The sequence below is a fragment of the Pogoniulus pusillus genome, chromosome 8, assembly GCF_015220805.1.
Source record: "Pogoniulus pusillus isolate bPogPus1 chromosome 8, bPogPus1.pri, whole genome shotgun sequence".
Lineage (NCBI taxonomy): Eukaryota > Metazoa > Chordata > Aves > Piciformes > Lybiidae > Pogoniulus > Pogoniulus pusillus.
In genome coordinates this window covers 24555421-24567812 of record NC_087271.1, presented here as the reverse complement: position 1 = coordinate 24567812, position 12392 = coordinate 24555421, and the positions used below count along the sequence as shown (strand labels likewise).

The 12392-nt window shown below is 39.0% G+C and overlaps 1 protein-coding gene across 8 annotated transcripts in view; it reads left to right on the top strand.

Moving 5' to 3' along the window:
- Positions 1-12392, top strand: part of MAST2 (microtubule associated serine/threonine kinase 2) — a 193575-nt gene that overhangs the window by 70721 nt on the left and 110462 nt on the right. For all 8 annotated transcript variants that reach the window (XM_064147647.1, XM_064147646.1, XM_064147645.1 and 5 more), the window contains one exon: positions 12100-12131. In XM_064147647.1, coding sequence (XP_064003717.1) covers positions 12100-12131 — 32 coding nt within the window. The remainder of the gene's footprint in view (positions 1-12099; positions 12132-12392) is intronic.

Genomic DNA, 12392 nt, shown 5'->3' with positions numbered 1-12392 from the left:
AGTTGCTGTTTTTTGCTAAACTTCTGATAGTTCTTGTCTCTGTGTCAGCCATCTCAGTACTTTTCTTAGATGTGTGTCAAGCTGATGTTTTAATTTGTTTCAAAGATATAAATACCTTTGTAAAAATAAATGATGGGCAGAAAAAAGTCCCAGTCAAATTCACTACATAAGAAGATACTGGGGAATTAATAACAGTGAAAAGAACCTGAAGTATTGTTACCTGTGACTTGCTTCTTTTTATGGTATAAGTGAGAAAAGACCTAAATTCCATTATCATACAATTTAGTGGACAATGAATTAACTTAATTCATTTTTTTCAGCATGCAGTGAATGATTTTGTAGGATCACTTTGATTCTTTGATTAATCCTTTATTCTGGCTGTTGATGTTGTGCTTCTGAGAATCTGGTGAGCACTAGAGCAGCTTGTGGTAGCACAGGTTGAGAGAAAATATTAATGTCTAAATATGGGTTAATGAGTTAAGCATCTGAAGGAACTAAACCAAGGATTCTCTTGATGCAAAAAACAATTTCTCATACCAAAGAGCATACAGATAGAAGGCGGCTATTGGAAAGTCCAATCTGGAGTCTTTCTTTGCAAACTATTTAGGTTATTTCTTCATAAGGTGGTCACTGAACTTCTATCTTTCTAGCTGTGTCTTTGTAGTTTGGCACCTCACAAACAAAAATGCAGGTGTCATAAAAAATGAGGTGTTTTAACATCTACAATAATTATCCTTTGTATGATATGTCCTCTAATATATATGTCAAACACATCAGAGTTGTAGCTTCTCTGAGAAAATCTACTGAATTGGGACTGATTGCAACTGGAGTGGAACAGGCAAAAGAAAATTGCAAAAAACCCATGAAAACCAACGTTGAGAAATCTTGTGCAGGGGTATACAGCTGGGTTTTAGCACTACTTTTGTACTTGATTGTTTTGATGTATTAAAAATGTGCCTGTTGTAAGGTGTAAACCATATATGCTGCCCTTTTTTTTCCTGGTATATGTAACTTTTTGTTGGTTGTGTAAAATGTGTATCAGAGAAGCATGGACTTTGATTTTTGGTATTCTAGTTCTCCTTACCCAATGTCAATAGTTCATTCAAGGTGTTGAGTTAAAAGCAATGTATTAAAGACTTTTTGACTTCCTAGAAGCTATTGTGAGCTGGGTGCTTTAACCATACATTGAATTGAATCAGAAAGTGTGAACAAGGACGATGGCTAGACTAGCTGTTGTGATAGGAAAAGCCCCTTGCCAAACCCCTTTGGACAAAAGACAATGTTCAGTGAGAGCTTTTATGAATTTTCAAGTCTTTCAGAGACTTCAGAAATTCCTTCTGTACCCATAAGTACAAACTGGAATGTAGCCCAAGACCTGCTTTTGAAACCAAGACTTGAATTAAAAAAAAACCTTGCATTTTCTTTTGGAAGATGTAAAGGATAAAGAGAACTCTGTGCTTGTTAGTATGGAAGAGTAATGATGATACAGAAAGCCCTGACTACCTGAGAGGCTTTTCCTGGTGATGAAGTCAGTGTTTCTTCTAATTTGAAATATGATAAAGGACACAAGTTTTAGAGCTTGATTAATATTTTTTGCCTTCATATATTTTCAAGAGAGCGCATATTTATAATTTAAGTGCCACAGAAAGAAAATCCTAGCCAGAACATGCCCTTGTAATAGAATCAGCTGTTTCTGTCAGTCCATTACAGAGCACACTAATCGCCCATCAGAACTAAAAGTCATTAAGCACAGTCTGCAGTTTCTCAAATCTGTGCTTTGGGAGTGAGTGCCTGTGTTTTACCAGCACTTTAATTGGAGATGAATTTTCCTTTACTCTGAAACAGATCTCTTGGCACGAAAGTTAAGTCTGAATTATCCAACCATGTTAAGTGTAAGGTTGCTCAGAAATAAGTCTGTGAAAGATGTTTAGATGTATCACATGCCTTTTCATATGAGAAATCTTAGTGATCCAAACCCTTTAGTTTACCTGTCATTTGCACAACTGGTGATACACCAGAAGGACAGAACTGGATGTAGGTTTTAAAAAACATGCCCAAGGATGAGGTCAGTCAGTGCCTATGGTTCCCATCTCTGCTGTCTTTTCTTTTGAACACAGTAGATGCTGCTTTCCGAGGTAGGTTCTGCCTTCCCTGAGCCCGAAGATTGTCTTGCATACACCAGGATAAACCTTTCACCACACTCACTTTGATCTGTAAATTAATCTTGGGTTTGGCCTAGCACCATTCTGCAGTTTTCCATTTTATGTTCTACCTCAGAGCACTGTCATACGTGAACATGACAGGCAGTGTTGTTCCTGTGAAATTCAGACAGTCCTAGATTATAATTTTAAAGTAAAGGTAGAGTTGATGTTTATTACAGTTCTACCTCACCAAAACTGAGAGGAGCACTTAACTGCCTTTCCCTCCACCCTATCTTTATGGTTAATTTAAATATTCCCAAGCAGATAAAATACTGTTTGACAGTATCTCTTAGAGATGACAGAAGAGAATGTTTCAATTTAATACATTTTTTTTCACTGGAAAAGTTGTTTTTCAAAACTGATTATAAAAGAGTAGTTGTGGAAATACTTAGTGTGACTTGTTTCAGAGTTATAACACAAAGTGTGTAACCACCTCATACGTCTTCCTATGCACATAATAAACAACTGTAAAACTTCTCTGGCTATTTGCTTTTGCTGTAAAAAATATTTATTATCTGAGAATGAAGCAACAGAGCCCTTTCTTTCATCACATCTGTCAAGGATTTATGGCACAGTTTGGCTGCAATTTGGAGCCCAGCAGACATAAGCAGTAACAGCGACCATTCACTTTGAGGAGAAGTTAAAATCCTGTGGTCTGCTTATATTTACTGGCTGGCATCTGCTTACTCCCAATTTTCACCAAGTGCTCAGTATGTCGATTTCTTCATTAAGTGAATGATGTCCTTTAAGTATTCCTTTGCCAAAACCGATCAGAGCACCCTTTGCCTGTACCTCCTTGTCTTGAGCACCCATGATTTTGAGGGGTAAGATGAAGAGCCACACGTAGAGAAGCTAAGCAATGAAAAATTACATCTGCTTGTTCTGTAAATAATGTCCAGTCAGAGCAGATGTAATTAACTACTGAACTTAATGGATGCCTTGTGAGGTTACAGATGCTATCAGTCATAAACTGGATGAAGGCAAGGGAGCTTTTATATGCCTGGAATTCCTTTTAGGACTAATTACTAAATATCTTTAAAATTGATTGCTTATGCTTTCAATTTCTGAGAGTGTTTTCACATGATCTATGTAGAACGGACTGGCTGCAGCTTTAGGGAAGAATGGGAGACACCTCCATTGTTGAGGCTTTTTGAGGAACTAAAAATGTTTCTTTTCCCTTGGCCTTTCTCCCAGAGTTTACTAAATAGCAAACTTGGTCTTATTTCAAGGGTTGCCAAGCTGTCCAGCCATCTTGGGAGACTAGACCAACACAGATCTTCTTTTACTCTAAATTAGTTGAGAAATATACAGTTGTACAGATCACATGCTGTTGATATGTCTAATATCATAGCCTAACATTGACAAAGCTATTGGAAACATGCAGAGTGCCTTTCAAGAACAAGCCCCAAAGGTAATTTCTGCCTGCGTGTTTCCAAATACTTTATTACAGGGGAGTGGATAAGAAACCAACCTGAGAAAATAAACAGAACCCTTTGGCCTGTTGTAAGACACCTGCTGCTAATGAGCTTATCATGTACATTTCTTGGTCCAACTACAGTGCTGGAGATAGTCTCTCAACCAGCATATTTCAGTGTAATTTTCTTTGTAACCTTTGGTCTTTGTTCACAGTGTGTATTGAGAGCACACTGAATGGACATGAGCTGGGGAGTTCCAGGAGTTTTCATGAGATGCACATTGGTTTATGTAACTTTTATGTAAGCTAAACCAGAAAAGTTCCCAAAGTCACCAAAATGATGCTGGGCCTGATTATTTGGTTTTAAATTCAATGAGGGACACTGAAAGAGTTTTGTAAATAAAACTGGTGGTCAGGTAGCCTTGACATCAGCTCCCATTTCTTCTAGAGATAACCTTTTAGGGAGTAGATTAGTGTATGGTAGAACTGACAAGTGACTTAATCAGAGATTAATATTAGTACAAGAAAACAAGGGAGAGAATAAAACTGGATTTGATTATTTGTAATGCTCTTGGCATTTTTAGCAGCTGTGACTGTTTGCTTGTGATCATCGCATGCCCAGTCTTGAAGGAATTTTTGGTGCAAGTCAAGACAGAGTAATTCGAAGAGCAGTTTCTAACAATAGCATTACAGCTGCAGTCCTGAGTGCCTCCGAGATGATTCTCTTTTCTGCATTTTCCAAAATTTTGTAGAATGTGACATTTTGACTTGTGTTTCCTAAGCTGGTGCAGTCTGGAAATGGGAAATAAAATTTTGAACAGTTGCTCCCATTATTTCGGATGACTGTTCTGTGCTGGGCAGGCTGTTTCACACATAAGGTGGATCAGTAATCTGCTTCATGGCCTTGTAAAACTAGAATTAAGTAATGAGAAAGATTAATGAGCCATATAAGCTGTGTGCTTTATTCCTCTCAATACTCTCTCTCCCTTAGGCTAATTTGTGAAAAAATATAATACATACAAGGAAGATCTGGAACATTTATTAAGGCTATTATGTGTCAGGTTTTAAAGTATAACCTGCCTTTTATTTACAGAGGACTACCGTACATCTGGCTTTTTATTTCATTGAGCCACACACACATGTTGGCTAGCTGTTGATGTTTATTTCAGAGAATAAGTTATCATAATGATCTTCTAAAGCTACTGCTGTTGCAATTTAGGGATGGTTTGTTACGAGAGCAAATTCACCTTTTTTTTTCCTTCTGCTCTGCTGTTTTTACTGTGCTTCTGTGCCTTGCCTGGGACTCTGGGTTGCAAAATTCAAGCTGTAATCTTTAAAGTTATTTTTTCCTGCAAATGAAACAACATATTCAAAACATAATCTTTTATGTACTATGTATAATTTAAAAATAAGTTTGGCAAGTGTATTTGAAGAGAGCTGCTGCGGCAGTTCCTTTTTTAGCCTTGAGGAAAACAATCAAGTTGATAGTAAATTAGTTTGCTGAGATCTAAGGACTGAGCAGCTGAGTTACTGTACCTGCCATTGTGGATGCGACCACCTTCTCAGAGGTTGTCTTTAATTTTCAGAAACCATTTGCTGTTTAACCTCAGCTGAAAAGCTTGAGATCAAATATGAAACTACCTATTTTCTTTACTATGAAAAGAAGGAGACTGCTGCTTGACTGATAGCATGAAATTAGAGTGACTCATGTGCTCTTAGTCCCAAATAACAGAGATAGGAATGAATCTTGCGGAGGAAATGAGACTTGCAGAATTGCAAGTCATTCATTGCTCTGGCTGGGGAGGGATGTCTGTGCAACGCCCTGCCCTTGGCTGCAGACGCCTACGCCTCGTGTCATCTGCAGCTCAGCTGTGGCAGCTGGCTTATTCCTGGGGCTGGGCCACTCTCCATTCACCCACTTGGGAATGTGGTTTGCATGCATTGCTTTTATTGTCATCTGCCTGTCCAAACCATGATGTGTGATTGCAGTAATTTTTGTTACCATGAGTGGGTTCAGTCTGGCCCATGGTGTGCTGCGTAATGTTGTATTTTGAGCTGCAAACATGATGTACAAAATTTGGAGTAAACACTTCAGCTTACTGAAAAATACATATACTTATATATATATGCATACACACATGGGAATGGACACAGAAAATATTAAAGGAAAGTAGGAATCCTTGGTTGTTTATAGATGTATTCTGGAATTATTTTATGTCAAGCAACCAATACATTTAACCTTATGGGAAGCCCTGGGGTTAAGTGATATGAAATGTTAGTAGGCAACTTTTACAATTCTTGACAGGTTAATGCACAGATGTGACCTGGATCCTTAACTTTGCCTACTAAGGGAGACCTTTGTATTGCCCAGGCAAGAGTGCTGGTGGGGGAGGGAATATAATTTGCTGTATTCAAGAATTTTACTTAAAGAGGGCTTTTAGTCTTATTATCTTCTGCACTAACTGTAATTTGAAATAAATCCATAAATCCAAAGGCCTTTTTTAAAACCATTTTTTTCCTGACTTGTAAGGGATTTCTAAGCTGAAGAGCAGAGAAGGGTTGGAAGATGCTAAAATCATTAAATGCAGCATTGGCTGATTCATGACCCGTGGGTCTGAAGGCTGATACAAACTGATTATTTAAGAGAAATAGAGCTGTCTGTTACTTAAACAGCCTAAGCTTCTCTTCCCCCCCCCCCCAAGTTTGGTGCCTATTGCTGTGATTTGCAGATTATATTTTTTGCTGACTTATAACTTCTGTTAAGGTACAGAACTAATCCAAATAATAAGTTTATTTTGCTTTAAACTTGTAATATGCTTAGGGTAACACTGGGTGAACAGGTATGCTGTTAACTATTCTAGTGAAACATTATTGTGTTGAAGTCTGTAGCATCCTGTCACCATGACAGCGAGATTTCGCAGGAAAAGACAGTTCCAGATAGTTTGGCTGGTACTGGGTACAGGGGAAGATGGACTGGGTCTAACCTATCCAAGGCAATTCAGGATTTGTGTGATTTCAGGCACGAATTCTGTAAAGTGCAGAGACAAGTCTGGGAATTAAACTCCATTTTGAATGATATTGGCAAAAGGTTGAGTATTCATTTTCTGTGTTTTAAGCATCTCTGTAGCTAAGCAGATGATCTACAGTGATTATAAATTTAGTTTCTAATAAGTAAGTGTATTATAGAAAGTATCTACAGCATATTCCATAGGTTAATCTGACATTCATTACAGAGAGAGATTTAAGTGTTGCTGATGGGTTTGGGAAACAAACTCAGATGCAGTAATTTCTGGGGGGAGAAAGCGAGAAGTCCTGTTTTTCATAACCATCAACAATGATATGATGAAAAGAAGGAAATTATTTTTCTTGACAGATCCTGATAGGAAAAAGAGAAGCTTCATGTAGGATGGCTTTTTTTTAATCACCATGAAAAATTCCTTCCTGTTAATCCGATGGATGGATTACAGTTTGTCCTTGCATGGCCAGGTTGCATTTTCCATCAGAACTGGAGATTCCAACCCTCATTATATCATTTCTGTAATGCAAATGGTTATGTATAGAGAGAGATTTAATTAATCCCCTGCTGGTTGGTAGTATACCCTAAAGCAAACATAGTCAGCACAGGAAAAATATTAAAACATGAGTGCATGGTACCAGGTCAATGAGTGTCAGTAGAATTTCATCATCTGTGAAATATTAACTTATTAACTGAAATGTATTTACTGTTATAGTTGTAAAAATATTTGTCTATTGTCCCAACTGGTATGATACCTACCTTGCAAGAAAGCCAAGGTCAAAGGCAATCTCAGGAATCATGCTGTCTGCTCTGGCAAAAGTAGGGAACATCCTGAGTGTAGTGATAGTTCTCACTTTAATTTGAAAAGACTACATTTTAAGCTGCCATCAGTGCAGACTCTAGCATCCAACTTTGCCTGTGGGTCTGTGCCATATGCGCAGCTACATATTCAAGGACAAATTACAAGACTGAGAGAAAGTGACAAATTTGAGTGATGGGCTTCTGTTTTCCTCACACTTTTATAATGTAACATATCTGTTTAAGAGATACGGCTTCTATTGTAGCAAAATGGAGCAGTAGGTATCCAGATTTAATTCCCATTTTGTATTGTATGCATATGCACAAAGTCAGCACTCTTTCTGCCTGAAACATTCCTTTTTTCAGATGCAGTTTCTGTACGCAAAAGATTACAGTAGAATAAATTTTCAGTATCTACTAAACAACATATTATGTAAACAGAAAGTGATGCTTAAAATGGCCAGTATATTTTCTCTTCTAGTTTCCTTGCTGCCTCAAAAATGATAGGTCCAGTGAGGATCCAGTCCTGTTGTGAAAGCTGACCGGTAGCAAGTTACGGTGTTCAACTGATTTTATAACTGCATGATCTGAGATGATTAACTTAAGACAAAAGGACACAAAGAACTCTTTTGGAAGTGGCCATTTGAACCAGCTTTTTATAAATTCCACAATGCTGAATTTCCTTCCCAAAGTTCATTTATAAGTAGCTGTCTGAAAGTCTGCTGCTTCTTTTGTCATGTAGAGATCAAGTTGCATATTTAATAATTATGCCTTGAAATATGGAACTGATACAAAAAAATTAACTTTCAGAACAGTCTGTTCCTGTCACTTGGGTACTGTAAAATTTAATACACTTCTTAAGATCTGTGAAAGTAGTTATTTGTTTCCACTTCTGAAAGTTATGTGAATAATGTGCAACAATCTTTTAAAATACTCTTATGCTAATTATCACTTCATATAAATCAAATATAAATGTAGGGCTCTATTGTTGACCTAGAGAGCAGGTGGCATGGAGTCTGGCTGAAGTAATAATGGTAATATATATAGGTATTGGCAGCACAAGTGCTCAGGGAGGCAGATGTGCTGTCAGAAGAGGCAGTCTGCAATCTTGAATGTTCACGTGCTGCTCTCAACAGAAGGCTGCTCTTAAATGGAAAATGACCTTTAGGATAAACTAGCATATTTACTTAGAGGATTACAGCTGCACCCTGTATGGAGTGTTTCAGAACAAGTAGTCACAGCTCAGCACTCTTTTATTTGTTACCTTGCCTCTTAAAACAAAATCTATTTTTTTCAGGATACTTAGACATGTAATGACAAACCCCTTTGTGGAGTGGGTGGAAACCAGTCAAATCATACCACATCCCTCATCATTATCTAAAACATTTAGTCTGTACTACAAAACTGATTCTGACTAGGATTTCCAACTGTAAAGTGTTGTTGGACTTTAATCTTATGTTTTAATTATTTAATTTAATTATTTAATCAGTGTCTTTGTAGTGATACTTCATATGTTTGAAAGCTATCATTTTGAGATGTAAGCACTCAGTTGGTCCCATTGCACACAGTAAGCGTTCAGTCTCTACTCTCTGTATCCCTATCTCTGGTAGACATTTTCATTATTCGCTCTTTGCCCTGGAGATCCGCAGTGTTTTCCTGACAATGGACATCCTGAAATAGGTGCCCTCATAATCTCTTCTGTCTGCAGTCAGATCCCTCCTTGCTTCCATCTCCAGGCATTCTCTCCGCTGATTCAGGAAAAGCAAAGTTTGTAACTGTGTTGCTTGCAGTTGTGTAACTTCGCTCTGAGGCTTTTGCAAGTCATCTCACCATTCATGGTCTGGTTTGGATCAGGTCAGGTTGGATGAGACCTTGAGCGACATGTTCCAGTGGGAGGTGTCCCTGCCTATGGTGAGGGGTTGGAACTGGATGGTCTTTGAGGTCCCTTCCAACCTAAACGGTTCTATGATTCTTTTAAAAGTGATGTTATCAGCCCTGTGTTGGAGAAGCAGAGAAAGGCAGATATCAGAGGGTGCAGGCCTGGCATTTCTTCAGAGGACAGGAAAAGTTCTGCAGGAGTCGGGGCATGGCTTAGGATATGGCTGATAGGTTTTTGAAGGGTATTTTAAGACTAACACAAAACGAGGCAGTGGAACAACAGGTATAGAAATTGATTGCTCTGATTGTGCTCTTTGTTGTCAAGACCACAGAGGTATTAGCTTTGAACTACTGCCTATTGATTCCACAGCGGCACTGTGTTTGTCAAGGTGGAGATGCAGAATGAAAACAACTGCAACATGGATAGAATAATATTTTAATTGTTTTGAGATGTTATCTGCTAGTACTTTGACCTTTCTTATTTGGAAGCTCATTTGATCACATTTCAAAGGATGATTTCATGAAGAAAGCCTAAATCAGTCCTTCTTTATTAACCTTTATTAATCCTAAATTAGCTGCATCACAGGAAGGACTAAAGGCAATATTGTGTGAGTAAAACAAATGTACAGTAGAAGGAAGGAAAAGCTTTGTCCTTTCCTATTACACCCCAGAAATTGTGCCCACTTTGTCTGTAAATCACAATCAGCAGAGCTGTGCTGCTGCAAAGGAAATGTTTGTTCTGTCTTTAAAGTATAAAGCTTCTAAACACGAACCCTAAAAGCTCAAAAATTAGAAAGTGGATAAAGAGATGTAAAGGTCACCATTTTCTGTTTTCAGCCAGTACCATGAAATTCCAGAGCTTTATTCATTCATTCTGAAAATTTCTGGGGCTGATTGTGTCGGAATAAATGGGAATGCGCTGTTTGAATAGGAAATGTACCCTCTGCTAAGTGCCTTTGTTCTGTCAGGTCTTCTTTAAAGGGTAGAAATTAAATACATCTGCTATACGCCGTAAGAGGGAGATCAGCATGTATAAGCAGTACACTATATACACAAACAGAATATTATATACTGATCCTATCTTACCTGTTTATCCATTTGCAGTGGCAAAAAGCTGTCATTGCTCTGTAGGCTTCACGGTTGGAAATTTTAATTCCTTCTAGCAAATGAGAGTGGAAGAAATACCTTTTAAGAATATAAACCACACAACCTGTTATAGATGCTAATGATTTATTATCTTGCATACTTGAAATGTTTTGATTAGATTGTGACAAGTTTGTCTGATGACAGGAATTTATTTCTTGACGCTGTAAGCTGTCAGCCTTGGGATAATTCACACATGAAATTTGCTCTGTAGTGTTAAACTGTACTGAAATTGCAAATTGTAGAGAACTTGGAAAAAAAAAACCAACCACCCTCAAACCAGCATGTTTAAGATTTGATGATTTGAGGGTTTTTGTGTTTTGTTGGAGTTTTCTTCAATTTAATTACAAAAAAGTACTTCTAGTGGCTGTAACTTTTTGATATCTTTGAAAAACTTTGTTAAGTCATGTCCAGGGTATTACTAAATGGAGCAGCTGTTGACAGGTTGTTGATAATGCTGTTAATCATTGAAATCAACATCTGCACCACAGCTAAGTCTGGACAAGAGGTTACCAGATTTTATGGATTTATTATTTTCCATTAACTTCTGGCAATGTTAAGCGAAAACAGATGTGGGTTTTTTCTTAGTGGGGGTGAAAAATACATCAGGTTGGGGCAGTGTTGGGGTAATCCGAAACTGAAATTGGCTGTACTGTTCTTCCCGTGTTGCTGCAGTGAGCTGCACCAGCACGGCTCCGTTTCCCAGGCTTTGCCCGTCCGCCTGCCCTGTCCTGTCTCGGGCCCGGCGGCTGGGGAGTGCTGAATGTTCCCTTAGCGTTAGGTCTGTGTGAAGGGCCCGGTAGCGGCGGCTTGCTTGCCTTTGCCCCCTCCCGAGGGCATTCCTCCTCCGTTTCTCCCCTTGGGACGCGGGCTGCGGGCTCGGCGCTGTGAGCCGGCTCCCACCTAGTGGCGTCCGGGGGAAGCGCCGGGCCCGACGGCGCCGGCAGGGACAAGTGCCGGTGCGCTGCGATGGACGTTAGGAACCGCAGCGAGCGGCTGTGCGTTGCTGTGTGCATCCTGCCCGTGCCTTGTGCTTCCGCCGGGGCAATTTAATTAAATAAACCCCTCAGCTTTCCCCGAGTTACTTTACTTTCGCTGCTTATGTGCAAAATGCCGGCTTTGCGTGGGATTGTGTTTCTTCGGCCTTGGATGTTTTTGGTGACAATACACAGCACAAGTAATGTGTACCTTTGGAAGAAAACCAACCAAATTCCAGACCCCCTCTGGCGCTTCGCTTTTTAGGTTGATGAAAATGTGAGAGCAGTGGCAGCAGATGCTGGGCGATTTGGGTACCAGACTTCTGGAATTAGTTGGCATGTGATGCTGACGAGGTGTGTAGAAGAGGATTAATTCCTGCCTTACCTATGTTGAGGCTTGAATTTCAAAGTTGTATTTTCTCCATTGAGTGCTTACGTTTTGTGACTGCGAAGGCAATGAGTTTTCAGAGCAAATGAGTGACTTTGTTAGCCCAACCTATGAGTGTACGCAGATTCAGCTCCAACGCGGAGCGGTGCTGTGCACAGTTACACACTGTGCATGCATTCTGAAATGCCCAATGTCTTACTCATTTTGCCTCAGTCGCTCCTTGATAATGTAATATAGAATAAAAAGTAAAATTAACTCAAATTTTCTTTTTTTTTTTTCCCCAGAAGGAGCTCAGTCTCCCCAGAAGAGGAAGCTTGTAAGTATAAATTCTTTGTTCATCACTTGGTTAGCTTTGAACGTGCATAGCTGTTCAGTTATGGGAATCATTTAAAGGGGCAGATACTCCTTTAGCATTTTCAGGAATCTGTCATTCACTTGGAAACAATTAGTTGGCATTTCTCTGAGGCTGAAGCCTGTATTAATTTCCCTAAGTGTAGCAGAAAAAGTAGTAGTAGTGTAAGCTTACTTCTAATTATCAGCTTGAATGGATCCTGATGTAGCAGGAGCTGAGGTGTTG